Source organism: Martes martes (assembly GCF_963455335.1).
Source record: "Martes martes genome assembly, chromosome: 13".
Taxonomy (NCBI): Eukaryota; Metazoa; Chordata; class Mammalia; order Carnivora; family Mustelidae; genus Martes; species Martes martes.
In genome coordinates, this window is record NC_137901.1 from 35,505,848 (window position 1) to 35,522,520 (window position 16,673).

Here is a 16,673-nt window from a genome sequence, read left to right on the forward strand (position 1 = left end):
ATTATATGTTAAAAAAAATCCATAATATCTTAGGGAATTTTCAAGGGCCTGATTAAATTTCTGGAAAAGTCTTAAACGCAGAGCTGAGGCTACCCTGCAAAAGAAGAAACCCCTTCTGTGGACGGCAGTTTCAGCCTGTACCTAAGAGTTCCAGCCTGATCTTCCTGACAGCCTGCCTGCCTTATGACTTCAGACTTGCTTAGCATAAGCCTATTCCTTGCAATACATCTCATAATACATGTCTCCTACTGCTTCTGTTCTCTGGTTGACCCTGACTAATGCAGTCCTTCACCATGTCACATGATAGAACAAAGAAAGATTCTCTTTCCAACAAATAGCCCAGGGCTCGGATTCAAGGTTAAAGGATTAAAGCTTGCAGACACTGTTTACCAAAGGAGAAAATGCCAAATAGCAAAAGCAACACAGAAATCAATCCTCTTCACCACAGGAGCAATGTGAAAAACAAATGAGTTGAGTTCAATATGAAATTTTCTCTGTAGGATTATAAAAAATTAGCACTGTTTCATATGTAATAGCCAGTCCTTCTGAGACGGGCATCTACCTACAACAAATCATGGGCTAATCAAGATCACAACCACATCCTCAGACACTTTATGATCAAAATGTATGCTCAGAAACACAGTCATTGTTTCTTTTCATCTTATCTTCAAAAAAAACTCGTTACTCTACCTACCCAGGAAGTCCCTACATAATACTTCTACAAATAAAAGAATGCACTTGTTTTTTAACCTTTGTGTTGGTATGTGATTATCCTTTGTGTATTCCATTGTCTTGAATCCAAAGATCAATTTTTTAACTATATCCAGGCATTTAGAAAAGCCATTTGAAGCTATTGCTAATTAAAAATAACTGTTTATGGCAACGAAAAATTGTATATCCTCTCAGAAGAGAACTCTTGGGACTTCTGAAAACAAGAATTAAAAAATTGACTTAATAATCACATCTTTACCTTGTTGCCTCCATCCTTTTAAAGGCATATAAATATCTTATATGCCAGTGTAACGTTTTGGTAAATGTCTTTGCCTTCCATCCATTCTGCCTGACTCCTTCTTGCCACTGCGAAATACCTTATGTGCAAATACTTCAGTTGTATAAATGAAACACAGCAGTGTTTACGGATCCCTTTCAAATAAAAATCTTAAATACTTGTAGAAAGAAAAAAGGAATCAAGACTGGGACATATCAACTAGATCCAGAAACAGTCCTTTGGGTGCTACTCACCATTTGATATGATACCAAAATCTGCAGTTGTAGGCTTTAGCCTAATCTCTATTAATTGGGGCTTGCAAAAAAGATGGTAACAAAGAAATCACACTTTTTTAACCAGCTGAACCTCCGAGACTATTGTTTTTCTGTATCTCCTGGGAAACAATGCTCACTATGCAAGATGCCACCCTTGTTCCAAATCAGGACAAGAATCCATATGTTTCAGATTGGAAACAGGATAGGCAGTTACTCTCTAAACAGAAATCAAACTGCTCTTATTCCAAATAAAACTGGGAATGAGGTTATCAAAGTAAAGCCGAATCAAGTGGCAATGAAACTTCCAATTCCCCAATCCCACTAATGTTGTCTGGGAAGAAAATTACTTCTACAAAGATTTGTATATGTTTGTTAAAGTGAAGGATAAAAACCACCACGACTCTATCCATTTGTGTGCAGCATATTAAATGTAAATGATTACACAATTTATTATCCAGCTCCTTGTATTTAACCAGTGGTAGCAGCAATATTCTTCAGGAAATTACTCTAATTTCTGTAGATGATGCTCTCTGCCCCCTGCCCCATATACATATAAATCAGACCCTAGGAAAATGATATGCAGCCAAATAATCTAATATCCTGCGAATCTATGAATTGCCATCTTAGAAAATATTTATCTCACAAACCCACTGTATACTGAGGACAGATATAATTAAAAAGTTATCCAGTGTCAAGAACATGTAGAGTTTATACATGAAGAAGGTAATTCTAAGGATATGCTATACCATGTACAAGGGGACAGTGGGTTTGTCCTTTCCTATTTGAGTGCCATTAATATGCGAAGTAACAAAGCATGTGTAGACAATAGCTGGGGAGAACCTCAAGTAGCCTTATGTTTCAGTCTATTAGTCATCATTTAAAAACTGTGCTTGTGGGGCACCTAGGTGGCTCAGTTGAGTGTCCAATTCTTGATTTATCAAGTTATCATTCACCAGGACGTAAGACTCATAAATAGAATTTGAGTATTTGCTACTACTTGTCTTAGCATTGTATCTATTTTTGAACACAGAGTAGGTGGTCATCTTGAAGAATTGAGTTTTAAAAAGCAATTACCAACTAGAGGAAGGGGTATGTGGGCAGAAAAATCTTGAGGAAGAAGGCTGATATGGTCTAAGAGTATGCAAAACTTTGTAACATTTCTTTTGTTCTTATCTATTTTGAATACTGAGCAATATTAAAAATAGTGGAAAAAATTTTTAAGTTATAATGAGGTAAATTTATAAATTTATAAATTCACCAATTTACAGTAATTCTTAGTAAGTTTAGAGTTGTGCAACCATCACCAAAACATAATTTTATTTTATTTATTTTTTTTTAAAGATTTTATTTATTTATTTGACAGACAGAGATCACAAGTAGGCAGAGAGGCAGATAGAGGGAGGGGGGAAGCAAGCTCCCCGCTGAGCAGAGAGCCCGATGTGGGGCTTGATCCCAGGACCCTGGGATCATGACCTGAGCTGAAGGCAGAGGCTTTAACCCACTGAGCCACCCAGGTGCCCCACCAAAACATAATTTTAGAGTAATTCTAACACCCCCAAAAGAAACCTCATGCTCATTTGCAGTTGCTCCTATTTTCCACTCCGTGTACTAGGTGATCACTAACTGACATCCTTTATCTACAGATTTACCATTTCTGGACATTTCATATAGACAGAAGACATAATTCACAATCTTTTGTGAGACTTTCTTTCAGTTAGCTTGTTTTCAAGGTTTATCCACATTGTAGCATGTATTAGTACTTTGTTCCTTTTTTTTGTCAAATATTCCCCTGTATAGACATGCAACATTTTGTATATCCATTCATCAGTTGCTAGACATGTGGGTTATATCCACTTTTGGGCCGTTACGGATAATACTACTGTGAGAATTCAAAGAGAAGTCTTTGTGTAGATGAATGTTACCTAGGAGTGGAATTGCTGGATCATATGGTAATTCTATGTTTAAGTGATGATTTTTACATTTATCAGAAAGGCAAGTGATTTAAAGAGTGGAATATGGGTCTAAAAGAAAGTACTAGCTTGTTTTCTTTTTATTATGGCTCAAAATTACTTGAGAGATTTGAGAGATGATAGGAATATCACTATACAATCCCTGAACATTTCTCTATTATTGAAGCTATATGACATTCAATTAATAGCAAACTTTTTTTCTCATTTTAGTTATGCTTTATAGTGGGATGTCTTTGAGTTCAATTTTACCAATGACATCCCACCCATGTTAATCAGTTGGGTTGTTAAAGAACTCTGAAATACTGGAGAAATGTAATCTTTTTACATGAACAATTCTTTTTTAAAAGGCTTTATTTATTTTTCAGGGAGAGGGAGAGAGCACAGCAGAGGAAGAGGGAGAAACAGACTCCCCACTGAACAAGGAGCCAAACGTGGGGCTCCATCCCAGAACCCTACGATCATGACCTGAGCTGAAGGCAGACACTGCTATAAACACTGGGGTGCAGATGCCCCTTCAGATCACTACATTTGTATCTTTGGGGTAAATATCTACTAGTGCAATTGCTGGGTTGTAGGGTAGCTCTATTTTTAACTTCTTGAGGAACCTCCATACTATTTTCCAGAGTGGCTGTTTCAGCTTGCATTTCCACCAGCACTTTCTCCACATCCTCACCAACATCTGTTGTTTCCTGACATGTTAATTTTAGCCATTCTGACTGGTGTGAGCTGTTATCTCATTGTGGTTTTGATTTGTATTTCCCTGACGCCAAGTGATGTTGAGTATTTTTTCATGTATCCATTGGCCATTTGTATGTCTTCCTTGGAGAAATGTCTGTATCTTCTGCCCATTCCTTGATTGGATTATTTGTTGTTTGGGTGTGGAGTTTGAGAAGTTCTTTCTAGATTTTGGATACTAGCCCTTTATCTGATAGGTTATTTGCAAATATCTTCTCCCATTCTTTAGGTCATCTTTTGGTTTCGTCAACTGATTCTTTTGCTATGCGAAAGCTTTTTATCTTGATAAAGTCCTAATAGCTCATTTTTGCCTTTGTTTCTCTTGTCTTTGGAGATGTGTCTAGTTGGAAGTTGCTGTGTCTGAGGTCAAAGAGGTAGCTGGCTGTGTTCTCTTCCAGGACTGTGATGGATTCCTGTCTCAAATTTAGGTTTTTCATCTGTTTCCATTGCTTTTAATTTTTATTTTCCCAAGATTAGTTGTCAGAAGACTTTATATATGTGTTGGCTGTTTGGGTTTATTCTTCTGAGAGTCGCCTCTTAGGGTAGTTTGCCTTATTAACTCAAGGGAATTTTTATAGTATGGATGCAACACTTCTTAATCATCCCTTTAATGACTTCTTATTATACCTTCCCCTGAGATTCTTCCAGGTATCTCTTTCCTCCTCTCAGATACTGTCCTTAACCGCCACCTTTCTTAGTAGATGATCTCACTTCATTCTCTACTGAGAAGATTGAGATTTTAAAAAATCCATTTCACCAATAATTTATGAACATATACTATATGCTGAATATTTAATCTTCATAACCTATAGAAGATATGTTATAATGTATCATATATAACAAGACAGTTGTGATCCTTGCCCTCATGAATCTTAAAGTTGGGTGGTGGTATATGGGAATTCAGAATACTGAAACAGGGAACAATGAGAGACATAATGCGATACGTAGGTGATCAGGAAAGTACCCTCTTAGGAGATAATATTTAAGCTCTCATCTAAAAAAAGTTAACACAAGGAAGAACAGGGTTAAGAGTACCAAAGACAGCTATAGGTATGCTGTAGCATATACTAGAAACTGAAAGAAGACCAAGGCTAATGAAGTTGGAACATAGGATTCAAGGAAAAAAAAAAACATAAAGGACCCTTAAGGCCATGGTAAGGAGTTCAAATTTTAAGTAAGGGTCAGTAAACATTTAAAAAGGAGAGTTGTATAAAATGAGGTAAGCAGAAGCTGATCATGTAGAATATTCTAAGACAGGCAAAGATTTTAGATTTCATTCTACATGATTGAGGAATCTGAAGAATTTTAAGCCGGGGTAGACTGTTATTTATTTTTTTTTTTTAAGATTTTATTTTATTTATTTGTCAGAGAGAGAGAGAGCGAGAGAGCGCGCGAGCACGAGAGAGAGCAAGCACAGGCAGACAGAGTGGCAGGCAGAGGCAGAGGGAGAAGCAGGCTCCCCGCCGAGCAAGGAGCCCGATGTGGGACTTGATCCCAGGACGCTGGGATCATGACCTGAGCTGAAGGCAGCCGCTTAACCAACTGAGCCACCCAGGTGTCCCTAGACTGTTATTTTAAAATGATCTTTCCATCTGCTGTGGAAAATGAATTGTGTGGGGGTAAGAACAGAACTCTCTATAGAATATAGAAGCTCAGGTCTGAACTATGGTTGGGAGGAATACATACATTTTGGAGGTAGAATAGAAATAAAACAATATCTTATGGATTGCTTTTGAGGGAAGAGAGAAGAAAGGAGAGAAGTGAAGGACATTTTTTGACTTGAGTGGCTAGTATTTACTGAAATGAAGTTTTGGATGGGGTGAATATGGAGTGGGGGGTAGAAAAGGGAAATAAGATTTCTGTTTTAGCTTTGTTATCTGTAAGATATCTACCAGACAGTTTAGTGGAAGTCTTGTACAGACAAGATCCATGGGTTTAATGATTAGGGGGAAAGGTCAGGCCTGTAGAAACAAATTTGGGAGCCACCAACATATAGATGGTATTTGAAGCCAAGGGCCTAGATAAAGTCACACCAGTAGAATGTGTAGAAAAAAGGGAAGAAGGGGTGGGTGGAGGTACAAGCGGAGAAAGAGAAGCCTATAACAAATAAGTGAAAGGTTGACCAGTGGTAGAAATTAATCATCCTACCTTTTTTAGGACTGGGCTCCATCAATTACTCATCTTGCAATCTTTTCTTTCACCAGTTACTTCTCAGGATTATCAACATTTCAAATCATTCCTCTCTCCAAAATCATACTCTTTCAACCAAATTTCTGCTTTTCCTCTTTTGCTTCCATGACACGGCCCTAGCCTGTTTCTTTGACAGCTTTTCAGATCGCTACTCTTGTTTTTTCAGACTCTTACATCTAGGCATTTTCAAAGATTCTGTTTACATTTCTCTGAACTTTTTCTCAGAAATTGATACTCATTCCCACAGGGGCAACACCAATCTAGATGACTCCCAAATCTAAACCTCTAACTTAAATTTCTCTTAGAGGAGATTTAGATTCAAATTTCTACTTATATACTAGGTACCTTGGATTGGAAACCCAATCTGTTTAATAATTAGATAATCAGGGTAGAGATGGAAGAAACTGTGAAAATCTAGTTGAAGTTTCTGTTTATAGGCAAGGAGACTGAAGAGCATAGCATTATCTTTAAAGTCACGGGCTAATTTCTGGAAGGACTGAAACCTGGTATTCTTGACCCTCACTCCAATGGTCTTTAAAATAAAATTAATTATCATTATCACAAAATCAATTCCTTTTCCTGACTTTTTTATTCTTCCAGTCACATGGGTCCAAAACCTTTGTTCTGATATTTAAATGTATTCATAATCTAAACCAAGTTATGATTTTAATCTTAATTTCATTTTCCCTTACACTTCTGGTAAAACTAAAGCATACTTCCTGCGATGCCCTTCACATACCGTGTGATTATCTTCCTTTACTCAGACTCTCTGCATGTCTTCACCCACATGAAACACACATACACATCCAAAGATGCCCCTAACCCATCGAAATTTTATCCTATCTTTTAGGGCTTGTTTCAAATAGTACATCTTCAAAAACCTTTTCTTAGTTTGTGTTTCATTTATAGCCCTTATACTATCTAATAGGTGATAAATATTGGGATATTTGCCTTACTCTACTATTAGAGTACTTGATGGTAGGGGATTCTATATATTTCCTGTAGTAATTAGCAAGCCAGTTTTAAAAATAATAATAATAGATGTCTAATAAAAATTTTGTTGCTCAGTATTATATAAAAATACAAAATGGTCAGATATTTAGAAATCTACAGAATTACAGAATTAATGTTAATTTGTAAGGGTCATCTTTGGATAGCCAACAAAAAGACACCAAAGTAACTAAAAAACAAACCAGAAAACCTATAAGCAATCAGAGTTCTTGTGACTCTTTAGGTCGTTATCATCTTTCATGTGGTAATTATCTTCCAGTGGTTTGGCTCAGCTGTGCCCTACTATTTGCTCTTATTTGTCATTAAGGCCTCACATATTATTTATTTTCATTCTATAGCATTTATGCAGGAAGGCAGCAATGTAAGCTCCCTTGCCTGTGATTCTTCCCACAGATAATAGAAAATAAATTGCAATTAGATTTTGGTAATTGTATATAATTAACTCAAAATGAGCTGTTAATTATAAAAAATATGTTTTTCACTTCCTCATTATCTCATTTATTTTAGTTCCAAATTCTTAATGCCTCACTTGAGTAAGTTTAATATTTTAAATACACATTTTTAATACTAAGGTAATTTAAATTTCCAAATAAACAAAATTTAACTTAAAATTAAATTTTATCTAGGGAATTCCACTGGCAAAATCAAAGCGCCTGCAAGGTAGAAAGAAGGTCATTTCCCATAACAATTTTATATTATATTTTCTAAAATCAACAGACATTTTTTATTTGAATCATTCTGCAAAGGCTTCTCAAGCTGTATGTATTCTCCCTTGACCCATCTCTACCTCTTTCTGGGTTAGTGAAGACAATATCCTTTTCATAGCCAAATGAATTAAGGAGACAGATGAATTCATTGCCTTTACTTCTTTGAATCTCACATTAGATTAAATAATTTAAGTGCTGTTGAGTAAAAATTCTTGGATTTCCAAAGACTGTCAGACTTTGGAAGCAGTTGCCAGAGTTTATTCAAACTCTTACAATGTAGATTAATATTTTAAAAGGTCTATGATGTGATAAAAGGCATATTAGGAAATATTTTTTTGGAAGCAGTGTATAGTCTTACCTCATTTTTATCATAATTGGAATGTAGGACATGCATGCCCAGGTGCACTTAAACTTTTAAAATATGTCCATCTCTTAGACTGGAGTGCTAGTTTGTCAAGCATTCACTACACTTACCCAAACAGCAGTGATGAAAACTTTCATGAATTGCAAGCAGGAGTATGCATTGCTACAATCTTTTGGAAAGGAAAATTGGCATGAACTATTATAACTCTAACTTATATCAACATATCTTTATGTAAAAATAGCCTCTGACTTATTCATGTTAGGGAATTTATTTTAAGGAAAAATCTAAGTACCTGAACATAAGACTGTAAGTACAGTCATGCTTGTTTTAGTCTTGCGCATAGTGGTAAAGAACTTAAAACAACCTGAATGCCCAAAAATAGAAGTGCTGGATAAGTTACAGTATATAAAGAAACCATAGACTAATATGCTTTTATAAAAAACAAGTTAGTATTTGTATTAGTTTTCTATTGCTGCTATAATGAATTATCACAAATTTAGTGGCTTCGACAACAGAAATGTATTATTCTACAGTTCTGTAGGTCAGAAGTCTGACACAGGTCTCACTGCGAGTTGTAGGCTATGCTCCTTTCTGGAGGTCTAAGAGAGGATGTTTCCTTGCTCATCTGGGTTGTTGGCAGAATTCAGTTCCTGGCAGTTAGAGGACTGAGGTCCCCATTTCCTTCATGGCTGTCAGCTGAGGACTGTCCCAAGCTTCTAGAAGCTACTTGCATTCCTTGGCTTGTGACCTCCTCCCTCCATTTTCAAAGCCAGCAATGACAGGTTAAGTCACTCTCATGCTTGGAATCTCTCCTTCTCCTTTCCTTTCATCTCTCGGACCCAGCACAGACCCACTTTTTGGGGCCTGTAATTAGACTGGGCCCACCCAGATAATCCAGGATAATCCAAACATCCAAAGTATATCAAAGTATATCTATAGTTATCAAAGTATAACTAAAAGTAAATTGGAATATTACACACTGGACCACATGGACGTAACATATATATTCAGAACATTCTATCCTGGGGTGCCTGGGTGGCTCAGTTGGTTATGTGTCTGCCTTTGGCTCAGATCATGATCTCAGTGTCCTAGGTTTGAGCCTAGCATTTGGCTCCCTGTTCGGTGGGGAGCATACTTCTTCCTCTCCCTCTACCACCTCCCCTGCTTGTGTTCCCTGTCTTTCTCAAATGAATAAATAAAATCTTAAAAAAAAAAAAGAACATTCTATCCCCAAACAGTAGAATATACATTCTTTTCAAGTATGCATGGAACATTCCCTAGAATAGATCACATTACACCAAAAACAAAACAAAACAAAACAAAACAAAACAAAAAAACTGAAATCAGGGGCACCAGGGTGGCTCAGTCAGTTAAATGTCTGCCTTTGGCTTGGGTCGTGATCCCAAGGTTCTGGGATTGAGTCCCACACCTAGGGCTCTCTGCTCAGTGGGGGGCCTGCTTCTCCCTTTACCTCTGCCTGCTGCTCTACTTGTGCTCTCTCTCTCAATCTCTTTGGCAAATAAATAAATAAATAAAATCTTAAAAACAAAAAACAAAAAACAACCCAAAACCCTGAAATCTTATTATGCATCTTTTCTGAACACAACAATATGAAACCAGAAATCGGTCATAAGAAAAAATCAGGAAAGAACACAAATATATGGAGGAAAAATAACATGCTACTAAACAATGAATGGGTCAACCAGTAAATTAAAGAGGAAATAAAAATATATAGAGAGACAAATGAAAATGAAAACACAGCAGTTGATCCGGCAGAATGTAGAACAGAGGCTCTGGAGGGGAGCATCTTGTCGTTGGTCCCGACCTGGGGGCGTTGGGGGGGGTGCTCACTGGAGCTGGATGCAGCCAGAGGGTGGAGTGGGGGAGGCTGGCTCTTGGCGGCTGCCTGCTTTCCTCAAGGTGAAGGATTTAAGGCAGTGCCTTTATAGAGACTCTCATCAGCAAGTCCACCCATGGAATACTATGTAGCCAATAAAAATCATGTTGTAGAAAAATATCTCTTGATAAGGGAAAATGTCACCTATTAGTGAAAAGTAATGACCTTCATAGCAGTGTGCATAGAATGAATCATTTTTGTAAAAAACTATAGTCTGAGTGTGTGTGTGTGTGTATTAATACAGACCCATGTACACCTTAATAATGAAATGATAAAATGGTTATCTCCAGTGTGAGGTTTTTTTTCTTTGTGCTCTTCTGTATTTTTGACTCTCCTGAATTGCACATGTATTACTTTTGTAACTAGAAAAAAATAAATCTTATTTTTTTTCTCCAAAAAAAAAAAAAAAAAGAAAGAAAGAAAAAGAAAGAGAAAAGAAAACACAGCAGTCCAAAATCTTTGGGATACAGCTAAAGTTGTTCTAAGAGGGAAGATTATAATACTGGCCAATCTCAAGAAACAAGAAAAATCTCACATAAACGACCTAACTTTACACCTAAAGGAGCTAGAAAAATATGACCAAACAAAACCCAAAGCCAGTAGAAGGAAGGAAATGGTAAAGTTTAGAACAGAAATAAATGCAACAGAGACTAAAGAAACAATAGAACAGATGAATGAAACCAGGAGATAGTTCTTTGAAAAGTTAAACAAAATTGATAAACCTTTAGCCAGATTCACTAAGAAAAAAAGACTCACATAAGTAAAATCAGAAATGAAGGAGATATAACAACCAGCACTACAGAAATGCAAAGAATTATAAAAGTTATATGCCAACAAACTGAACAATCTAGAAGAAATAGATAAATTCCTAGAAACATGTAAACTTCCAAAACTGAATCAGAAATAGAAAAGTTGAGGAGACCCATTACTAGCCAATGAAATTCAATCAAGATGGAGAGATGGAGAGGAGAAATGAGTTGGGGGAAATTGGAGGGAGAGACGAACCATGAAAGACTGTGGACTCTGAGAAACAAACTGAGGGTTTTGGAGGGGAGGAGAGTGCGGGGTTGGGTGAGCCTGGTGATGGGTATTATGGAGGGCACGTATTGCATGGAGCACTGGGTGTGGTGCATAAATAGTGAATTTTGGAACACTGAAAAGAAATTAAAAAAGAAAATTAAAGAAAAAAAAGAAACCAAAGTCCAGGACAGATGGCTTCACAGATTAATTCTACCACACACTTAAAGAAGAGTTAATGCCTGTTCTTCTCAAACTATTCCAAAAAATAGAAGAAGGAGAGCTTCCAAATTCATTCTATGAGGCCACAATTACCGGATACCAAAACTAGGTAAAGATACTATAAGAAACCAAAAAGACCAAAACAACCCACCCCTCCCAAAAACAAACACTAAAACCGAAAAAAGATCCAAAACCAAAAAACTATAGGTCAATATCTCTGATAAACATAGATGCAAAAATCCTCAACAAAATATTAGCAAATCAAATCCAACATTACATTAAAAAAATCATTCACCTCTATAAAGTAAGATTTATTCCAGGGATGCAAGAGTGATTCAATATTCACAAATTAATCAGTGTGATACATCACATTAATAAGAGAAAGAATAAAGACCATATAATCATCTTATTAAAGGGGTTACTATCCAAAATACATAAAGAACTGATGGAATTTGATACCCCCAAAACTGAATAATCCAATTAAAAACTGGATAGAGAACCCAAATAGACATTTTTCCAAAGAAGACATACATATGGCCAACAGACACCTGAAAAGATCCTCAACAACACTAATCATCAGGGAAATGGAAATCAAAATCACAATGAGATATCACCATACATCTGTCAGAATGGCTAAAATTAAAAAAAAAATACAAGAAATAACACGTATAGGCTAAGAAGCAGAGAATAAGGCCTTCATCCACCATTGGTGGGAATGCAAATTGGTACAGCCACTATAGAAAACAGTCTGGAATTTCATCAAAATATTAAAAATAGAATTACCATATGATCCAGTAATTTCAGTATTGGGCATCTACCTCAAGAAAACAAAAACACTTATTCAAAAAGACACATACACTCCTGTGTTTATTGCAGCATTATTTACAATAGCCAAGATATGGAAGCAACCCAAGTGTCCATCTATAAATGAATGGAAAAAGATGTGGTATATATGTACAATGGAGTATTATTTAGCCATAAAAAATAATGAAATCTTGCCATTTACAACAACATGGATGGATCCAGAAAGTATTATGATAAGTGAACTAAGTCCATCAGAGAAGAGAAATACCACACGATTTCACTCATATGTGGAATTTAAGAAACAAAACAAATGAAAAGGAAAAATAAAGAGGGAAACCCCAAACCAGACTCTTAACTATAGAACAGAAGGGTGGGGGAATGGGTAAAAATAGGTAAAGGGAACTAAGAGTACAGTTATCTTGACAAGCACTGAATGTACAAATGTACAAATGACCAATACTCAAGAGAAAAGTTGATCAATGAGACAAACCCCAAGATGATCCAGGTATTAGAACTGGAGAAAAGCATTTTAAAGGAAAAATATATTTGTAATGAATAAAAAAGGAAAGTTCATCAGAGAAATAGAAATTTTAAACAAAGATCCAAATGGAAAGCCTAAAACTAAAAAATCCATTATCTAAATAAAAATAAATCATTCTACAGGCTTAAAAGCAGATTAGAAATAACAGAAGAGTTGAAGAATTTGAGAACAGATCAATAGAAATTATCCACTATGAAGAATAAAGAAAAAAAATTAGAAGGGTCAGGGACTTCCTTAAAGGCCTAATATACCTGCAAATGAAATCCAAAAAGGAAAGAAGAAAGAGAATAGGCAAAAAAATTTTGAAAAAATAATGGCCAAAAATTCTTCAAATTTCATGAAAAGAGAATTCTCAAGCACAGCTTTGGTGGTGAAAACTGATTTAACTTTTATGGAAAGCAACTGGGTAATGTGAATCAAGGATTTTAAAAGGATTCATATATACTTTGAGTTAATAGTTTCAGTTATAGAATCTATATCAAAGACATAGGTAGAGAGAAAGTAAAAAACTTATTCATAGAAATAGTCTTCAAGGCACATTTATAATAGTAAAAGCCTGGATTATACAATACTAGGGCAACACAGAAAAATATGTCAGATAATAAGTATTTGTGAATAAATTAGTATCAACTTTTCATAAAATAAATTATGGTATCAGAAAATACTGATTCAGTGAAAAAAAGCACAATTAAAATTCTTCATAGGCATTACCCCCATTACTCAGTATAGGATATATTATTATAAAAGAAAGAAAGAAAGGGGGAGAAGGTTCAAAGGATTATCTCTGAATGGTAGGATCATGAATGATTTTTATTTTCTTCTTTACACTCTCCTATATATATTTTTTTAAAGATTTTATTTATTTATTTGACAGAGAGAGATCACAAGTAGACAGAGAGGCAGGCAGAGAGAGAGAGAGGGAAGCAGGCTCCCTGCTAAGCAGAGAGCCCGATGTGGAACTCGATCCCAGGACACTGAGACCATGACCTGAGCTGAAGGCAGCGGCTTAACCCACTGAGCCACCCAGGTGCCCTACACTCTCCTATATTTTTAAAAATTTTATAGTGAGAATGTATTTACTCTTATTATCAGAAACCTGGACCTGTAGAAAGCTATAAATAGATACCAAACATATCCTTAATATCTGTGCCTTAATATCTGTGTCCTACATGTTCTTGCTTTCACCCATCAATCAGGTTTACCTTGGTCCAGAGTCATCCCCATTCATATCCAGATTGAACTCTCGGGGTTTGGTAAACTCATTAGCAGCAAGGAGTTCTCTTGACTTAAATACAGCTTGAGTTCTTAACCTGAAAAAGTAAATTTAGAGAATTTCTAATCCTGTGGAACCTAAGAAACTGGTAACCTGTGGAAGACCATATTCTTTCAGCTAGACCTCCAGAGATTATTTTCAAATTAAAACTCGATCTGTCAAAATAAATGGGTACTTCCTAAATACACACATGATATAAATAAAATAAAATAAGCACAAATTCATTTTACAGGAACTTAAATTTTCTTTATTTATAGAGGAGTTAGGGAAGACTGAGTTGGTCAGAATAACATTCAAAATGTCAACATTATAGATGCTTTAGGAGTACTTTAAGTTTCTTCTCTAGAAATTTTAAGTTTCTCTCTATTCACTCCTAAGCAAGTGTATTTTGATCACAAGAGTCTTCATGGGAGTTCTAGTAACATCAAATATCATTGACCCTGCCCAATATTATTCATAGGAGGCAACTACTTCCCATATTGACAGTTCAAAAAGCTGGGCCTATGTCTCACTGACCAATGTGTTTCCTCAGGATCACGGAAAAATGTCCCTGCCCTGCCAAAACTGGAAGAAATTCTATCCAACAATGCTAACTTAGCCCCATCTTTGATGTACTGAGGAGGGAAGGCAAATAAAGAAATTAGCATGGTCTACCAGAACTCTAAGTGGCAATTAATAACTGGCACATAATATGTGACCTTTTCTACCCATCTTTCTAAATTTTTTAGAAATATTCTCTGGTTCAGTTTTAGAAATGAAATCTGTAGAAGTATATTCTTTAACTATGAAATAAAACCACAAAGAGGGAAAACTATTATTAAAACAGTATCATTTCCATCATTGTCAAAGACACTCTTATAACTGCAACTAACTATGCACAGTAATATACAAAGAAAAATGTGTAGATTAACTACCCTCTGGGAACTTAAAATTTAATAATATTTGGTAGTGACATATAGTTAGGTAGTAGGTAAGTTCAGAGACGAGGGGTAGCTCTACTTATACCAGACAAAATTGACAAATCAAAAATTGTAAAAAGAGACAAAATCACTATTTAATAATAAAAGGTTGAGTAATCAAGAGTATATTAGCAATTGTAAATATATATGTACCTCACACTGTGGCACCTAAATTTATTAAGCAAATACTAACATATCTGAAGGGAGAAATAAATAACAATACAATAACAATAGATAACTTCAAAACCCCACTTTCAACAATGAATAGATCATCCAAACATCTAAGAAACACTACACTTGAATACACCTTATATGAAAAAGACCTACTAGACAGATACAGAACATTCTATCCAACAGCAGCAGAATATGTATTCTTTTCAGGTATAAATACAACATTTTTCCAGGATAGATCACATTAGGTCACAAAACAACTCTTAACAAATTTAAAAAGACTGAAATAATACCTTTTCCAAACATGACGGAATAAAACTAGAAGTCAGTAAGTAACAGGAGGAAAGTTGGAAAATTCACGTAAGTGGAAATTAAACAATACACTCCTGAACAATCGATGAGTGAAAGAAGAAATCAGGAGGGAAACCAAAAAACATCTTGAAACAAATGGAAATAGAGATACAATGTACTAAAATCTGTGGAATACAGCAAAAACAGTTCTAAGAAGGAAGTTTATATTGTTAATGTCTACATTAAGAAAAAAGAAAGATCTCCAATAAATAACCTACAGTTACGCCTCAAGGAACCATAAGAAGAAAAACAAACTAAGGCCAAAGTTAGTTGAAGAAAGATAATAATAATGACCAGAGCAGAAATAGAGATCAGAAAAATAACAGAAAGGGTTACTGAAACTAAAAGCTGGTTTTCTGCGAGAATAACAAAATTAGCAAACTTTTAGATAACCTAAGAAGAGAAAGGGAGAAGACTCAAATATTTAAATCAGAAATGAAAGAGAAGAAATTATAACTGATGGCACAGTATTATAAAGGATCATAAGAGCCTACTATAAACAGTTGCATGCCAAAATATCGGATAGCCTAGAAGAAATGATAAATCTCTAGGAATATACAACCTACCAAGACTAAATAATGAAACAGAAAATCTTAACAGACCAAAAATGACTAAGGAGATTAAATAAGTGACCAAAAACCTTCCAACAAAGAAAAATCCAGGGCTGAAGAGTTTAATTGGTGAATTCTACTAAGCATTTTAAGAAGAATTAATGCAAATCCTTCTAAAATTCTTCCAGGGGCACCTGGGTGGTGCAGTCAGTTAAGTGTCTGACTCTTGGTTTCGGCTCAGGTCATGATATCAGGGTTGTGAGACAAGAGTCCTACATGGGGCTCTGAATGCACCAGAGTCTGCTTAAGGATTCTCTTTCCCTCCCCCTCTCCCTCAGTCCCCCATACCCATTTTATCTCTCTCTAAAGTAAAATAAATAAATCTTTAAAAATAAAATAAAATAAAAATCTTCCCAAAAATTTAATAGGAAGGAACACTCCCAAACTCAATCTATAAGGCAGCATTCATTAGCCTAATACCAAAGCTAGTTAAGGACACTACAAAGAAAAAAAAATAGTCAATATCTCTAATCAATATAGATGAAATAAATTCTCAACAAATTACTATCAAATGGATTTTACCGCATTAATAGAATAAAGGATTAAAAATCATGGATCATCTCAATAAATGCAGGAAAAGCATTTAG

At 35.4% G+C, this 16,673-nt stretch overlaps 1 protein-coding gene across 2 annotated transcripts in view; it reads right to left on the reverse strand.

Annotated features, from left to right (window-relative positions):
- Positions 1 to 16,673, reverse strand: part of KIAA1328 — a 318,181-nt gene that overhangs the window by 99,407 nt on the left and 202,101 nt on the right. The window contains exon 8 of one of the 2 annotated variants that reach the window (XM_080821739.1): positions 13,924 to 14,031. The exons of the other annotated variant lie outside the window; for it this stretch is intronic. Coding sequence (XP_080677865.1) covers positions 13,924 to 14,031 — 108 coding nt within the window. The remainder of the gene's footprint in view (positions 1 to 13,923; positions 14,032 to 16,673) is intronic. 2 annotated transcript variants of the gene reach the window in all.